Source organism: Penicillium citrinum (assembly GCF_028827155.1).
Source record: "Penicillium citrinum strain IBT 23319 chromosome Unknown utg000002l:1.0-3833315.0:1.0-3834789.0, whole genome shotgun sequence".
In the NCBI taxonomy this organism is placed as follows: Eukaryota; Fungi; Ascomycota; class Eurotiomycetes; order Eurotiales; family Aspergillaceae; genus Penicillium; species Penicillium citrinum.
In genome coordinates this window covers 764,763-782,866 of record NW_026622687.1, presented here as the reverse complement: position 1 = coordinate 782,866, position 18,104 = coordinate 764,763, and the positions used below count along the sequence as shown (strand labels likewise).

General features: G+C 50.0%; 3 protein-coding genes across 3 annotated transcripts; 1 reads left to right on the top strand and 2 right to left on the bottom strand.

The window, feature by feature from the left end:
- Nucleotides 1-301: 301 nt before the first annotated feature.
- Nucleotides 302-2,056, bottom strand: N7469_002151 (uncharacterized protein; the record flags this gene model as incomplete). The annotated part of the gene is made up of 4 exons (XM_056641071.1): nucleotides 302-930; nucleotides 983-1,554; nucleotides 1,618-1,739; nucleotides 1,808-2,056. 4 exons carry the CDS (start codon nucleotides 2,054-2,056, stop codon nucleotides 302-304), a joined length of 1,572 nt encoding a protein of 523 aa, XP_056503565.1.
- Nucleotides 2,057-2,855: 799 nt separating this feature from the next.
- Nucleotides 2,856-4,172, bottom strand: N7469_002150 (uncharacterized protein; the record flags this gene model as incomplete). Its single annotated transcript, XM_056641070.1, has 1 exon — nucleotides 2,856-4,172. The coding sequence occupies one exon, from the start codon at nucleotides 4,170-4,172 to the stop codon at nucleotides 2,856-2,858; it is 1,317 nt and encodes a 438-aa protein (XP_056503564.1).
- A 13,090-nt stretch (nucleotides 4,173-17,262) lies between these two features.
- N7469_002149 (uncharacterized protein) lies at nucleotides 17,263-17,884 on the top strand (the record flags this gene model as incomplete). Its single annotated transcript, XM_056641069.1, has 2 exons — nucleotides 17,263-17,564; nucleotides 17,698-17,884. 2 exons carry the CDS (start codon nucleotides 17,263-17,265, stop codon nucleotides 17,882-17,884), a joined length of 489 nt encoding a protein of 162 aa, XP_056503563.1.
- Between the last annotated feature and the right edge of the window lie 220 nt (nucleotides 17,885-18,104).

Genomic DNA, 18,104 nt, shown 5'->3' with positions numbered 1-18,104 from the left:
AATTTACGCCAAGCATTGTAACACAACCTATTATTCGATCAATTTGCGATATTTTATTAGTGATAGTAGGACTGTTATTCTTGGTACATGCAGTCACAAGGCTTAAGAAAAGAGAAGCTGATGGCCGCAAGGGATTGGCAAAAAGCCTCATAAGCGCCGTGATGTCTACTCGGCCAGGCGCCAAGTCCATTTGACTCGTGAACGATATCATTAGTATATAAAAGAAAACAGTAGTTTTACAAACTGTCCCGTTGCTTGCCATATCACACATAGGCTTAACGACGACGTCTGCCGGAATATGCTATCTCCCCACGGCTCCATACCAGCATAACCCTAAGATAGCACCCATTACAATTGCCACGGGTGGGGGCACATTGAACCATGCGCTCCCTGAATATGTTACTGCTGCAACAACCACCCACCATGGCTCCTTACCCAGACTCTGTCCGTCGCTTCTTTCAGAGGTCAGGTATCCAATCTCCCACAACCGGTATACAGCTGTATATACTAGCCCAACTGCAGTGGCATTCACTCCTCTGAGGAAGTCGACCACATACTTCTTCTTCCGCAACACTCGCCAGAAGCTTTGGATTGCAACGGCCAACGTGATTCCCGGAAGGAAGATTCCTAAACCGCCGAGGAACGCACCGAAGACGGTCGGGAATTGTGAGCGCTGTAGTGCTAGTGCCCCCAAGAAGACAGCGAAGTTGAAGTTAGGACCGGGAAAGGCTTGAATAATGGCAAGGCCGATCAAGAAGTCTCTACTAGAGACCCACCCAGGGTCGACGACATAGGAGCGTAAGAGGGGAATGACAACAGGACCTCCACCGAAGATAACAGTGCCGGCGAGGTACATATTGGCAAAGAGGTCTAGGACCAATGGAGGAGTGGCGATCTGGCCTCTAGCAACAAGAATTGCAATGAAGGAGGCTAACTATATTAGTGTTGACGCTCAGAAATTTTGATAGGATGGGATGCGCACCGAAAAAGAGACACATAATCAAAACTCCGACCCGAATCCGAATAATGTGCTGCTGTGCATCAGCTTCAACGGACGGCATTGGGCTTCTACTATCAACTGTGCTCTGTGGTAGTTCCTCGACTCTAGGACCCGTCCTTCGCGATCGTGTCGTCTCACTCCTTTGGACTCTATTCTCTTCCCGAGTTGTATCATCCATGGATATGGAGTTCCCGTTTGCCTCTTCCGTTTCCTGGGGATGGTGATGTCTGTTCTTCCACGCGAGTTTTACTCTCAAAAATTGTTGATACAACCATCCATCCCAGATACTGGTGAGGAAACCACCGATAACCATCAGCACGGGAAAATACCAGAGTGCATGGTAACAGAGACCAGCACATGCGCCAAAGATTACGAGGATACGGGACAGTTTATCGCGAATAGCCTTTTCGGACAACTGTACGGCCGCAAGTGCAACGATACCTACTGTAGAGGCGTTGAGGCCAGAAAGTAAGGAGTAGGCAAGTTCAGGAAGTGTTTCACTCATGTTTTGCACCCCAAGTGAGAGGGCATACATACCAATTGCGCCAGGAAGACTGAAACAGTTAGTTGAGGTCAACAGATGGCGGATTTTGAGCATAAGGGTATGAATTTATCACCTCCAAAGTAAGAACACAAGCATGGCTGGAATGAGTCCTGCATGTAATAGGGCTAGGCAGAAAACCATCTTCGTACTACCAGGACCCGGAAGACCTTGACAGATAGCAAAGAGTTCCTGATACTATAGATATTGTTAGGATACCGTATGACATCCAGACGCGCCAATTTGGGGGATAAGAAAAACCATACAGTCTGCTCATCGACCCATTGCTCCTTATCGCCTTTTCCCTCCACGAATCTGCTATGTAGAATCTGGAAGTGCACTGGTGGTCCTCCGAAGGATGTAAATCCAAGATCCCATGTACGCAGAAAGACGTCCAACAAACGGCTCGGCAGAGTTTTCTCCGATCCCTCGTGTTCTCTTGACCTCCGGCTTTCCCATTTGTGATTCAGCTGGGCGAGTGAAGAGATGCCTTGGAAAAAGGGGACGAGTGACATACTGCTCCTTAACAGCTGCACAGGTAGTTCGCTCAAGGACAAATAGTAATGTAGGTAAGAAGAATAATATTTTCAAACGGAGTAGTGCTCCTATAAACCTTCGGTCGTCGTGCTTTCGAGGTTGAGTACTTGGATGAGGGAATCAATGTATGAGATGGATTGACGCCAAGACGTTTAGGTAAGGCCCGCCATCACAGTCGAAACAACCAATCAAAGATAGGGTCTGGAGGCACGTGCTATGGCGCAATACGAAACTAGGAGACCTTATTCGGACGTGGAATGTCACTGCCTTGGCGTTATAGGACCGAGACGGCGCCAAGCAATGGAAAGAGCTTTCTTGGCAGCCATCCGAGCTAGCGGAGTCAGAATCAAGTTAGAGCATTTGACCTTGGAAATTCCTATGGGATCAGCCAAGGAAGACCGAGTAGTCTGGCGCTCCTCCAAGGTGGAGCAATGAGTAGCGAGTAACCAATCACACATTGGCTCCTCTGGCCCATTGTTAATCCCCCACTTTCTTCTTTAAACGCTACAGTACTTCGGTCGTGATTTTCAAGCTCGCTGCCAATCGCTCCTTGAAGTAATTTTGTTGATTTCATGATTCTTCGTTATAATCAGTGGCCAAAGTAGCAAAAGGTGAAATGGAAGAGCTATGTACTAAAAGGGAAAATCTTTCAAATGAAAGTGGACTTTTTTACTTGCATGGCTTCCATACGCTTGCTCGAGTCGCCAAGCTTTCTTGACAAACGAGCATGTTCTTTGTTTAGATATAGCGGACAGCGCTCATCTCAAACTCCTTTAGTTAATGTTTGAAGACGATGCTTGCACGCACTGTCAAGATTATAAGTGTCTTGCTCCACCTCTTTGCGAAGCAAGGCGAATTGATCAAGACGTTTGGAGTGTGATAGACATTGAGGGACACGGTCGGGTTGTGCCTTACAGGGACAGTAATCTGTGCCTCGGGCCGAGATGCTTGGATATCTCGGAGGACGCGAGACGGGTCGAATGGAAAGAGGCCGCTTCTAGACCAGGCAGATCGTATATTGCGAGGCGTAAATGCTTCTGCACGGGCGCGACCATAAAGATAAGTGAAGTGGGGCTTGCCGATGTTATTCACCCCAGCCCGACACGCCTGCTCAAGCTGTGCCCGATACGCCGTCTTTAGAGGACTGAAGACACCCACATCGCACGGCTGCAGTTTGTGCGATGTATGAGAAGGGAGACGACATAGAATGATGCGGTTAGCAAAGCAAAATTTCAAGACTTCCAGAGACTCATGGGTGCCGAAACCATCACAGATCAACAGTCGTGGCCGACCCCCGGCTCGGTCTCGAGTCTGCGGATCGAACACATGCTTTATCCAGTACAAACTGATTTCTGTGTTGGTGTAACCTGTCTTGGAGCAGGCATAATGCCATCCGGGAGTAGCGTGAGTGGTCCAGGAACTACGATGGGTGGCTGCTGGCCAGATGATGAGAGGGTGCAGGAATCGGCCATCAGCAGAAATACATTCAATCGCCGTGACCAGCGTGCGCTTCACCGTGGTCCTCCGGTGCTTTCTCAAGTCATTCTTGCCAACCAGCACTTTGATGGAGTTAAGAACGCTGAGAAGAACTCCTGGCTCGTCCATATTATACACGTTTTCTGGGAGGACGGTCGCATCGGCCAGCTCTTGACCAATGATGGCAAACCAATGCCGGACTTTGTCTTCGATTTGCCGGTCATCTCGCTTCCAGTCAATCGCTCGTAATCGACGCGCTCTTAACTCCGGGTGTCGTCGATAAAAGCCTTGCGGCCAATTTTTCCCCGGAGGTCGGACCTTAAGACTAGGATCTCTAGCCTGGAAAATTGAAGACCGTTGGCGCACGATGACCACGGCAAGCGATCGGAGAAACTTGACCGGAAGAGGATAGCCGTTGTCTGCCAACCGCAACACATATCCAACCAAGGCTTGCTCTTCTTGCGGGGTGAGATACTGCTGGTTGGCGGCTTTGTCAGCGAGGGACGGTTGGTTATTGGCCCGTTGCCACAAGGTGGATGCGGGGATACTCGTCGATCGTGACCGGGTTGCGTACGATGTGCGCGCAGGACGCTGATGGCCTGGAGACAACGTGGCCATTTCCAGTCCGGTTTCTTGAGAGGCATCTCCTACTTGGACAGAACTATGCAGACCATAAATGTGCGAAGGAGTATGAAAATCGCGGAATACATGAATAGCCCTAGTGAATTCCACATCACTTTATGTATGTAAAAATGGTTCTATTTGAATTTCCTGACTAGCTGTAGACAAAGTTTTCTAGAAACATATTTCACCAGCCAGACCCGATGATGCCATCACAATCCTTAGGTACACTGCCGAATGGCATTGCATGTCCGCGCAAAGTTTGGCAACCGTGTCAATCACGGTATCTGGAAAATGCTAGCATCTGCCAAACCGTTGAAACGTGATGACTGTCCGTGTGGTTCCAGACTCAATTAACTGCTGCGGTTTAACTGTTAGACATAAACTTCACCGGTGAATTGGTAGGGGTGTAGTGTGTTGAACTATTAAGTGATGCTTCAATGTTCATATTATTGAGGGGAGTTGATTGTGTGTTGTGTTGGTTGTATTGTCTAAGATACAAGTCGACTGAGAAGTCAGGTATATGTGTATTCACGTGATCTCAGCCTCATTATTGTCATCCCAACAAACGGGATACTTCAACATGGTGAATTGGTGGGGGTGTGGTGAATTGGTAGGGGTGTGGTGAATTGGTAGGGGTGTGGTGAATTGGTAGGGGTGTGGTGAATTGGTAGGGGTGTGGTGAATTGGTAGGGGTGTGGTGAATTGGTAGGGGGGCGGTGAATTGGTAGTGGTGAATTGGTGAATCGTCATCAATCACCGGCCTAAAAATCGCGTTTTACTTGAATCCTCCGATCTGAGCATAGTTTTTACGTATTCTATTATCATAAGAACAAAATTATGACTCTTAAGGCTAATACTGTAGACTTCTAACATAATTATGAACAAAAACACCTGAGTAATCAAACATAGTCAGACAATGGGTGTTTTCACCGTTGAACACCAAGAGCATTGGAATACTCTGGGCTGAGCAGAAATAAACACCGTTGAACGTAATTGATTGCGTGGTCATGCTGATGGAAATGAACACACTTTTTGACCATTAACCGTGCTTGAATTACTGCACAGAGTGGAAAATTTCCACCGTTTGGCAATTTTCACCAGGGTGATTGATTCAAATTAAACGGTTTAATTCTGGTGAAACCCCGTAGTCTGCCTTAATGTGAAACCTTGGTCACGTGGACTTCAGGGTCTACATGGTCCCCCCCAAGGAACAGGAAGTTTTCTTTTTATCTTGGATACATGATTACGTGAGCGACTTTCTCTCACGTGGCGTTTATCTCGATAAGGCTAGCTCTGTGGTAGCCAAGTACGGTTAGTACGAATTACAGCGTCCAATGTCGATGACAGCACTACGCTACGTTTAACTTATATAATATCGACAGTAGTCCAAAACCTGAAATTAATGGAGAAGGCATTGGTTTGTGCTCACAGCCATAATGTTTATAGCCAAGACACTCACCAGGTTGTTCGATGGTCGTAAATACTTCTAACTTGGGTGGCGCCATCATCTCTCAAGGCGCGCTGCGATTCGTGAATATATCATGAATATCAAAAGGGTCGGGATTTGCGACGATGATATAAGACACAACCGAAAGTGTTACAATACTGGGATCAGCAGCATAAAATTAGAGTAGTCGAAGGTCTCTCAGATCGCGTGTAGAGGCGATGTGTCCCTTTTATGCAATGACACTGAGCATAGCGAGCGGAGAAGATACAAAATACCAAGCAATGAGGAATGAAGTGCCTGATAATCTCACGCAGATCATGTCTTGCCACGCACAATCGTTCCTCGCGGACGGCCGTGGCCGTCACCTGATCGACGGTCTAAGACTAGCGAGGTAATCGTTCGTAATAATTACAGATGGGCTGTGGGGCAGCTACTATAATAAGCGACTGTGTATATTTCATACGCCATCTTACCACATTGGTATTTTACCGTGTATTCGACTTCGTAAATTTGCAATTTTTGTACCTCTCCGCTTCTAATAACTTCGCTCAACTCAATGTCATCGTAGCTCACATCATTTTAGTAGCGTAAAAAGACAATTGACCGCAATCGAAAAGGTTCTCTCATACATTATTGTCATACATATTCATCTCCGACGTCTTTGTGAGTGATCTTGGCGCTCCAGTCGTCAACGGCAGATTTCTTGGTAGTATATTACGTCTTGTATTTAAGCATTGGGACATAGTATTTTCTTTCTTGTTCAAAAGCAGTGGTAACAGGAATTATCTAATTGAGGTATCCACTACTTAAATCTCACAAATCGCTTATTGCTAGAGGATAAACATGCAAGACTTTTCAGGTACCTCGCGGGTGTTTCATCACATAGGGCATTTTATGTCACCGGGATGGGGGTTAGAACGTACGGGCGGATATCAGCGCGAACCAAGCAAGGGCGATGAGATCCCCTGGGCAATTGGGTATTTCCGTCAACAGGCGTTGCTAAGTACCGATTAGCATCCAATTAAAGCCTTGGTGGGAGACCATACTTCCTGGAGCTCCGCAAAAGAGCCGACCGACGTCGTCGCACAAAGGAACTCAATTGCCGCTGGGGAACTTCTCCAGCGATCAAGGTTATCAATCCCGACGACCCCGTCATCCTTGACATATTTTTGCATCAATTCCATCATGATCCGCGATACTGGCGCCAAATCATCGGGTTCAAGTGAGCCGAATTCTCGGATCACACAGGAATCGATGCATCCTGTTGACTTGTGTTAGCTAACCTCCGTGTAGCAATGGACAAAAATGACCGCACCAATCTTGACCTCTCCATGGAGGTTCATGAGCACATTCGAGCAAATCAAGGATGGGTGGTGGAAGCTGCGAGCCACGAGACACGATAAGCCGGCAATGAGCTGCACACACTTAGTCACGGATCTATCTGGCTGATCAAGAAGGAAGACAGGGGAAGCCAACCTGTGACATGATGGCCGCGAGTTCCTGCTCGTTTGGAAAGGCTTTACAAGCGACGATGTGGTCCAGAACAAGAGGATCAACGTTACTCAGCGTGTAAATGCTGTTCGAAAAACGATAAATTTCCACAATAGACGCCAGGTTTCTATGGCGCAGGGAGCGTAGGGCCTGCAGGACTTGTTCGCTGTCTTCCTTCGGATACTGCCGTATAGCCCGAACAGCACGGTCGCCAGATATCCGGACGGATACCGCAACGGGACCGGCTAAGTCACATTCGTAGTATTTTCGGAAAGTATCCCACGGGGATCCGTCTTGGACGGGTAGGCTCGTGTCGATGCCCCCTTCCCACTTCATGGTGTCCTGGCGTTGCGAGCTCGGAGATATCAGCCGGGTTGCCTTGCCGGGGCGCTCAGAGGCTGGGGACGGTGCATCCCTCTTGGTCGGCACCGGATTTGGGCAAGGATGCTGTGCGCTGGTCTTGAAATCAGATATCGTTGATCCTCGGGCTTGCGGCTGGTGAAGCAGCGCAATATGGGCGGCTTGGATTCTGGTCACTCTTTTATCGTTGAAGTTTGGCATGATGGGAGCGGGACGCGAACTGAAAGCAAAATGAGGAACGCAAAGTACAGTGACAGGATCGGGCCGATTTAAATGAGCATTTCAAGCCTGGTGGAATAACACGGCGGAGCAGCAGCAGAATGATGGTGATCGCTCACAGGCATTGCTGTGGGCAACGTTGATCACCACAGCAAGGATACCTGAAAAGTACATGTGTTTTCTATATAAGTTACATGTGTATATATATGAGATTTCCAGTCCATGAATCCGAATCGGTCCAAACCTTATTATCACTCAGCCTCCATGAGTCGACACGTCTTTACCGAACAAGAGGTGCGACTCGCCGCAGAACGACGTCTCACATACTTCGGGGCAGCCAAAATCAGCATCGGTCAGATCCAATTCGAGCCTCCTCTTCCGCGTGGCCTAGATCCGAAAAATTTGGACCGCCTTCGAGGCATCTTTCGTAAAAACCGCTGCCGCCGCCTCGATGTCCACAACCATGTGCCTGCGACCGTGTCCCGACATGACCTCTCGGAAGCATTACAGAAGGCGAATCTTTCGCAACAATCCCTGCTGCCCGCTGATGGTCGCCACCCTCCTCGTCTCGAGTTTCAGACAGGCCAACTTCGGGGTCTCCATGGCCGCCATCGTGTGCAGGCGGGCATGGAGGTACTCCCTCCGGCGGATCGCTGGTGGACGGTTGATCTCTACGCGGACGGTACGTGACGTATCAGGCATTCAGACCGGTAGATACTAACCATCCACCTAGGCATCGGCGAGGAGTTGCAGATGGCGTTGGTGGAGGAGTATTCCAATGAAAGAAAGCCGACCGATGGCGAAATCTATCGCAAGATCCGACAATACGAGGGTGAAGGAAATGAGGCTTTCCGGGAGCGATGGTTCGTGAGGCTATCGCCCAGCAATCAAGAGCGCTTAAATCAACTGGACAATAAAAGGAACCGCCGTCTCCGGTGCGCATTTGATGGTCTGCTGACGATTCCCGGGCTCTGGCCCGGTGGAATGAGAATCAGCGTGCTTCATCGATTGATAGCGTCAGGCTGCGTTGAGGTAAGTTCCAAGCTGAAGCGAATCGGCAATGGGCTGACCACAGTGCTCAGGAGATAGCAAACTACCTCGAGCACATTCGTGACGTGTGGACCTCTTTGGTGGGATCGGACCGGCATTCGACGAAGCGAATCGACCCAGAGACCGTCGGCGCCCTACAATTGTTGGCACCAGGCAAATCGCGGTCCGATGCAAAGACTGCGTGTGGGCTGGTCATGAGCGGCCATGCGTTCGTCGAATTCAGCGAGGACGAGCGGCAAGCCATATGTGCCCGAATGAAAAATATCGACGGCCTGATACCGTCCTTGTACACGTTTTTTGAGGATTTCAAATACTTGGAGAGCTGCGTGCACTGTCTCAAGCGACTGTCGGGCCCGCTGACCCGATCAGTGTGGGAAACCATGAGCTCGCTGTATGATCCGAACTCGGCCGCGGGGGAAGATCGAGAGAGAGGGCAATGCCTCATCCAGACTTCCGAGTCGACATTCAGGCGACTGTGTGCGACCGAGGCCGACTGCCTCGACCTTGGATACCAACAGCTCTGGCTATACGCCATGCGGCATTATCCTTTGATGCCCCCCGACCCCAGAAGCAAGGATGATCTGCTGGCAAAACCGACTGGTGCCAAGGCGGACCCGCGGGTGATCTACGACATGGCCCGTCTTGCCCGCAAACTGGGGTTCCAGTCTCCCGAAATTGATGGGTTGCTGGACGATTCTCCGGATCACCAAATCGCGCGATCGGCTCTCCTACAGGCACGAAAGCCGGGCCAATATCGATACGATGATCAGCAGTTTGATTTTCTGGTTCAGCGGATTGCAACTTGTTTTGCGGAAGCAGTTCCTGACCAGCCCAACCTATCGCAAGGTCTCTTGGCCGACAATACCACCAAGGCGCACGCTCGTTCGGGGATTCCACGGACCCGAACCCATACCCAAGATGCCCCTTTCCTATTCTTGGATCGACTCTATGCTGGTGTAGAGGCTGCCGACACGATCACTAGCTTTTTTGTTCGCCGCTGTGTCTATTTTGCTTTTTTTGGAAAATCGGCAAACTTGAGAAATGCCACTGCGACAAAAGCTGGTGATGCGAGTATCAGCCAAGGAGTAGACGGAGGGAGAGAGTCGAGAGAAGATCATCGATGCTGTTTGTAGAGAGGGACGGTTCATCAGCCTCTCACGAGCCCCGGCAACAAACGGTTCCACCAAGCTTGCCTCCCGACAGGGCTGGTTCTGAGATCGTAATAAGACAGCATGATTCCCACCGGCCAATCCATTCAGATGATGGAATTGAGCCCATGGATTTAGACCCTCCGAGCCCGGAAAGTGACTATGTCATTCTAGGTCGCCTAGATCAAAGCTCTCCGGACGACCCTGCTCCCAAAAAACCAGAAGCGCAGAGCAATCAGAGCAATTCTGTGCTAGAAATGGTATCTTGTTGCCACTCACCCACCATGGCCCCAGAAATTGGCGATGCCATGAGTGAAGGCACCCAAATCTCGCTGGAAACAGTGCAGCTCGGATGGAGCCAGGACGAACTGGGAATGGGCAGGAGCCAGGAGCGAGAGCCAGACACTGCATCTGAGCTCGATGTCGATGTACCGGCACAGCAGCCACCTTTATCAGATAGAGGCAGTGTGTCTGAAATACGTAGGTCTACTGGGCCGGAAGAACTAGAGGCGTTCCTTGCCGGCCTGAGGAGGGCCCAGGAGGAGCAAGAGCAGTTAGAAAAGAGGATGGCGATGGAACGTCTCGACGACGAACTCAACCGGCTTCATCATCAGTCGTCGCCTCCGGCTGAAGAGTTTGTTCCACCAGGAAATATGCGAGGTGTGTCATACTCTACACTTTGTGACCAGCCTGTGGAAGCAATACACAAAGGCACCGAGCACACGCCAACTCAGAGTGATCGAACGAACACTCGCCCCCAGCCTCCAATGCATGACGGATCCGAAAGCCCACTCACACAGCACGTTGAAATCAGGTTTTGGTCACTCGAGCGAGGTGAATGGAACCAGTCAGATTGTCTCCTCATCGACCGGTCCGATCCGTCGCCTGTCGAACGGGTCGCGCGAAAGTACTCATGCAAGGGCTATTCACTCTACGATGTGCACCTACACAGTATCCGTCCAGGCCACTGCTACCGCGCCGCCTCAGTCGATAGCAGCAATGCCATTTTCGTGATATCCGCGCATGAAGAGGACCAGCTTGCAGGCGCTGGAGGACTTGGACAGGTGAAGCAGCTGCTTTCCATGGCTTCCAAAGCTGTAGCCGGGACGGTGGGACGATGAAGCAACAGCGGCAGCGGTGAGTATCTTGATTGCGGAATTGGTCGATCTTCACATGAATGGTTTGTATCTGAGAGGGGGGTTGCAACAAGAGCATTGTTCTGAGAGGGTGTCCCTTCTGAGACGTCTGTCCTAAGAAACCCTTAATCTTGAGAAGCCCCGGTCATAAAAGCCACACTAGGTCACGGTATATGGTCTACATATCATCGCGTTGGGCACTTTGCGTAAAAGATCAGCGGGTAGCTCTTTGCAGTCTTGTCTCGTCTACTGATTTCAAGGCGTCGATGAGAACTAGACGCTCCAATTCAAGCCAATGTCTTTGTATGATTATCTGCAGAGAATGAGCACATCTTCGGTTCAATGTGGTGCCGGAATATGTTACTGGATCGTAAGATATTTTCCGGCAGTGGCTCGACGCGGCCGGCCAGTAACTCGAGAACATAAAACGGACAGAGATAGAAGTGATATTAACAGTGAGGGCCTTATTCACCGCTCAGAGATATGCCTGGGTGAAGCCGATATTCTTGCGGATGGTGATGAACAGATAGCAACATCAAAGAAATGCGGATACTGCGTATTTTGCTCCGTTATGACATCAGAAACGAGTGGAAATAAGAAAAAGGAGATGGCGACGACATGAACAGTGTTCAACGGTTGATCAGCAAATAGGTCTTCATTACTGGTGAGTAGAATTGAACGAAGTGGCCGCTGTTTTGTGTAGCGATGACATACAAATGTATGTTAATGAACGTACAACATGTCGAAACGTATCGTCAGCGCATCCTGCAGTGTCTTTGTGCGTGTTGAAACGGTGCCAATAGTGAGACTGCCAACATTCGAATGTCGCCAAAGATTAATGGTGAAAAGCCCGCCAAAATTGGAGGGCCAGTTCTGTTGGCCCCGTACAATGTGCAAGGGTCCTTGTAGCGAATTAAGCTGAAAGGCTGGCGGCAATGCTATAAATATCGGGCCGTTAGCCACCTAGAACGGTCTTTCTTCAACCTTCCTTTCCCAGACTTCCCCACGCAGTCTCGTTACAATTGCTCTCGACTTCGCCAGCTCCTTCCCGGTATATATTGCCTCCGAAATGCCATGCACTCGTGATCGGACTGACCTGATGTATCGCCCATAGCCTGTCGACCGTTGATACTGAGATCTGTGACGGCGGGTAAGTATGAAAGCTCCGTCATTCGAAGCCATACTGACGTGTAATATGCTCATCTCAGTCTCCTCTCCGCTGCCTGCGTGCAAATCTACTCGACGAACATTAGTCGTATTGGGGTCATCCCGGCGGCCAGGATAGTGAGTTACCACGCGTCCACATAATCCAGCTACTGATGGATTCTTATAGATCGAATTCTGCAGCCGATTTTGTCCCTGCTAGAAAGCCGCGCGCTGCAGCAACGGGCAAGGTAAGTTTGATCATTGTGGTAGTCGAAAACTAAGCCTTGCTGATGATTCACTGGATCAGAAGTCAACCTTTCTGGATGTCCCACGAGCCAGCCCATTTCTAGTAAGTTGCCTCATGCGTAGCCTCTCTGTCCTTCATGAAGTATTGTTGATGTCTCTTTCTCCCGCAGCGCGATTGCCAATCTTGCAGTGACAAGACGAGTCGGGCCGTTAATTTCGATTTTCTCCTTCTGCTCCGAGATATGCTTTGAAACAGCAACCCACTCAATGCATTCTGCTTCCGAACCAGGAAGTCTCCCTTTCCCGATCAGCCACGCGGTAACGTTGCAATTTGCTCTCATATCCCCGCTTGACCCTGTCAGATCCAGAGCTAACTGTGAAAGTAAACAGGACAGCTCTGTTCTCTTGTCCACATCTACTCCGAACCTTGTCGGCCTGATCCGTCCATGACAACGAATGAGTATCGCAGCATTCGACAAGAAAGAGAAATCTTGCATCAATGACCATTACGAAAACCACAGTTTCTTCCAAACTTGCCTCAAATCGCGCCATAAAGCAAACGCTCTCAGGCGATACCTTTGCCCCAATCGAATTACCAACCCTCCTCCGGTCTCCCTTGGCTTGGTGCAACTGCATGTCCGCTGGCCACTGGCTGTGTCCGTTCCAACAGCAAAGGCATACCACTATCGGAGGATGTCCGTCCGCTCCCACAGCCGTTTTCTCTAGTAAGAGCTGCTCCTGTTTCTCGAGTATGTTTAGACGAACTAACAAACTGACGCTTGCCTCGTCTCTAGATCACCCATGGTCGTTGTAAAACTACTGCCATGGTAAGTGAATGCCGCCTTCTGACACTGGACATGTTGCTGATGTAGATAGGCAATGTTTCGGTCTTCATTAGACAGCTCCCACCCTCAATCGAGATACTCCATCATGGCCGCTATTACGAATGCCAACAGGCTGAGAGTACACCGAGCTTTACGAGTTAAGCTGGACGTTGATGATTGATCGAGAAATGTGGCGGAGGAATCTTTTGGCCGCACTGGAATTACGACGAACTAAAGCTGGTGATTTACATTTCATCCCTGAAAATTCGGAACACAGCTGACCGCGTTGCCAGATCGCCGATTCGATGATCAATTCTCCCCACCTATGGCATGCTGAATGCACCGAACGCTCCTCAAGTGTCACTACGGGGGCGGACTGCTCGCAGAAGCATGCCTCACGAAAGTCGTGATTTCTTTATGGTAGTCCGAAAGATACAAGTCGGTTTTCAATCAGATGGAGGAGTAAGGAAAAAGACGTCCTTATTGCCTACGAACGTAGCCGCTAACACCAACGCGACGCTGGGAAAGGCGCGCGCGCCACGTGAATGCGCCGCGGGGCGACACGCGTCCGAAGGAGCCGCAGGCCGATCACTCGATCTCAGCCCGTTGACTTTGGCGATATGCCCATAGTACGGGAAGTATGAACTCACCATATCCACTCGAGGTCAAGACGTAGGCAATTCTTGTATGATACATCATAAAAGACTACTGAGGAAATGGCTCGAGGAGCCACGCTGGTGTGCCAAGACAGCTGATGAGCGAGATCTGTTGTTCCATCCAGGACAAATGAACGCCCGTTGCTGGAATCGAACCCGTGCGTCGTTTCAGGTACGCCATTTCGACTGGGCCGAAACGTATTTCAGCCGCGGCGGGGAATTTTTATTTTACTTATTCCCACATCATCCCGCAGAGAACAGCAGCAGTTATATCCGAAGTCGACATTTCCAGCTCCAGTAGCGTTGTTCATTCGACCATACCAGGAGGAAATAATGCTTGGGATAATACTTGGGAACGATGGATAGATAACATTTCAACGTTTATAGAATTAGCTAGTGGTTTTTCTCGTATCGTGGTCCCTCTGGTACTTCGACTCCAATCATGTATGGCCGGTGCGATCTAAAGATATATATCGTTTGTCGGTAAGCGGGCGACAACGTTGGTTTGCGGCCATACATCCTGCCCCGAGCACAGTCTACCATCGAGAGAACACACGAATAAATTCGACCCGAGAAGATCATTCTGCAATGTAGACTCAGACGAATTGAGTACAGACAATATATTCTACAAATACATCCATCCTCATCCATGCATGCCTTCAGTCCACGCCCTTTAACTTCTATGCAACTTGATTTGACTAAATGGTGTGCCACGTTGTAGTCAAAATCAATTTGTGCCGAAGACATTCGGTCGCCGTCCTATCTGTACCATCATATTCATGTCGTAGCCTCAGTATTTTCTCGCCGCATATCGGTCCTCGCGGATCCTGGGAGGGCCGTGAGGCGGGTGTTGATTACCGGTGGATACTTCACCGCTCAGCCGGGCCCGCCGCGCGTTAACGACCGTCAACGACCGTCAGCTTCATCACCGACCAAGCAACGACCAGCAATGACCAGCAACGACCACCAGCTTCATCAACGACCACCAGCTTCATCAACGACCAGCAACGATTATTAAGGACTCACCAAACCCAACGCCTCTCGTCAACTCACCATGACCACCAGTCACGGTCCTTGTCATCAATAATCACCAAGCCCACACACTCATCATCACCCCAGCCAAGACAGAACTCTCACAAGGATGTTGATTACTCTGGATGGCAGCGGTATTCACCGGCAACGAACCACGCTGGCACTTACCGCGTCAGCAAGCTCAATACAGTGGAATTCGAAAACAGATACCCCTCGAAGATACACTCGTTTTCTTTTCCAGCGATCCATTAGAGTCTCAACCCCGGATCACCCTGTTTCATGTCGCTCTCACAGCCAATCATAGTAACTAAAGTCCTGACAAGGGGCTTTCTAGCCAAATTAAGCTTAGAGTGGGGCGTTGGGAAAGAAAGCGTCTGGGTCTTCGAGGGGCATCTGATTTCGAATTCCACTGTAACTTCATACACTACGCTATGTCGTATGAAGTGAGCGCTCAGTGTATAGGTTCTGGGGACGATTGAAGGCTACGTGCATTACGTGAATGGGATCTTGGTCATAGGAGGTCGAAAGCTTGAAAAAAGCCTGTTTGGATTTTCTCAATTTTTATCGATTTCTGGAACAGGCCGAAGGCATGAAACGAAATCTGCCTGGAGGTTCTTGATTTCTTTGGACATTTGGAGCAGGTCTTGGCTTCTTCGATTCCCCTGAAGGACTCGAATACTAGTCTCTGACACCACGAAGAGGTGCTTGCTTGTCGCCAGAGGATCAGGGCGAGGACCGCGGCGCCACGGGCTCTGCCTGAACGAGCACACAATACAACGGCAGGGCTCATTGCTGGCGAGGGAGCGCGTTTCTACAATCACAGGGCTCATCTTCTGTGAGGGAGCGCACTCTTACAATCGCAGGGCTCATTGCTGCGAGGGAGAACTTGTTGACGCAGCACTCTCCTGCGGGTCTCAATTGGTAACGCAGCGTCCCCCTGCGGAGACTCTTGATCTCGCAGATGTCCCTGCGGAGACTCTTGATTTCGCAGTTGTCCCTGCGAGGCACACTTGGTATCGCGGAGCCTATCCCTGCGAGGCACACTTGGTATCGCGGAGCCTATCCCTGCGAGGCACACTTGGTATCGCGGAGCCTATCCCTGCGAGGCACACTTGGTAACGCGGAGCCTATCCCTGCGAGGCACACTTGGTATCGCGGAGCCTATCCCTGCGAGGCACACTTGGTATCGCGGAGCCTATCCCTGCGAGGCACACTTGGTATCGCGGAGCCTATCCCTGCGAGGCACACTTGGTAACGCGGAGCCTATCCCTGCGAGGCACACTTGGTATCGCGGAGCCTATCCCTGCGAGGCACACTTGGTAACGCGGAGCCTATCCCGCGAAGAACACTCCAAGGCCTCGCGGCCACGGAGTGTGAAGAGGAAAATCCTGATCTTCTTCTCGACGGAAAACGAGCGTCTTTTATGCCAATCGAGTAGGGGTTGCGACAGCGACCATTTGCGTACATCGTGGCAGACCCAATAGCGGGCCTGCACTCTTTTTGCTGGGCGTTGAGGCGGTTAATCAACGTTGAAATAAGAAATTTTAGCATTTCCGCAGAGGGCGGGTCGACCACCCCACCTGGAACCGTGGCTGCCGAGGGTCTGGACTCAACCAATCATCGTTCAGTTAACGTTGCTCACCAGGGGAAACGCTTTCCTATTTTGCTGGCAAGCAGAAAACTGACTGATCCCGCAAGAGACGGATGCCTAAGCTTTTATACGATATTTGTAGACTAGGACATAACAACTGCTCCGGTACATGCATCTATTCTCTCCTACGTGGATGCGCAATGGACAGATTGTAACTAGACGTTCGCAGGCCAAGTGCCTGATGGGTGGGTTCCAACTTGGCCACCGGATGCCGTTTCCCAGAATACGGTTGGGATTGGTCGGGTATCCTCTATGGCTCCGGCGAATCCAATCTTTGTGCCTGCGTTTATCACCGGTCCGCGTATGAATAGTAGTAATCACCTGCAAGGAAATCGATCGACATACTGTAGGCTAGGTCCCTGCGAGCCACGGAGTGGGCAAATCAAAATTATCAATGGCGGTGGAAAAATTGATTGCCCGTCAACGTTTGCCTGTTGATTCATGAACCATCAAGGGTGTTTGCCGCCCATCTTTTCACTTTATTTTGAATGCGAAACAGAAAATAACTGGCGTATGATCAGGGCGACAGCATCTTCCACTACAGAAGAGTGCTTGCTGGACCTATTTGCAGACGTGCAAATTTTAATCTCGCCATCTACTATTTAATAGATCCTCACCTCCTCCTTCCAAGCACGGCATATATACTACGCGGTATTTTTGCGTGATTAGAACACGACCATGGGAGCCGTCCAAAAACCCTCACACGCTCAGAAGATGCCAGACTTCCGGCGTCGATTGCAGCGCGCATTGTCCCTGTCATCCTCGGAGTCTGAATACAGCCAAAGTCCGACTGCGTCCCTGTCTGGCGATACCACCGAGGAAGAATCGACGCATTCAAGCGGCAATCATCAGGCGGCATCACAGCAGAGTGACCCGCCCAACGATGTTCAGGATGGAGCGGTACCGGTTCCGCAGTTAGGAGATTATGGAGCCCAGTCTCTGAGGGACAGCAACATGCTTGCTCTCCAATGTGTTGCCGAGTTAGTACTATTTGTCCCTAATCCCTCCCGGAGAATTGTGCTAATCAGAGTAATGCTTTAAGCCTAGAACCACGTGTGAAGTTAGTTGTCAACCTCATCCTCAGGTACAAATAACAAGCTAACCAATATCCAGGATATTGGAGAGATCAATGGCGGACCAGAGAAAATGTATCGAAGATGTCCGCAGGCACCTAGAGGGCCTTTCCCACCGATGGAAGGCTATTGAAACAGAAGTAGACGAGGGACTCGAATGTGACCCAACTCATGAGCCAGATGAGCCGGGGCAGAAGACGCTGCGGGCTCGACGTTTGCAGAGATAAGGGCAGTATAACGGAGTGGAAGAGGGCTGAAGATGTCTGGTGGACAAGATTCTGCAAATGATGTTTCTCTATACGCTTTCAGTGATTGCACTTGTTTCCTTAGGAATTAAATTTTCAAGAAATTTTTGGATCTGCAATCCCTCATCTTTTCTCTCCACGATGTTCGGCGGAATTTCTCGTGGGTGCAATGTATACCTTGGGATGGCACCTTGCCTCAATA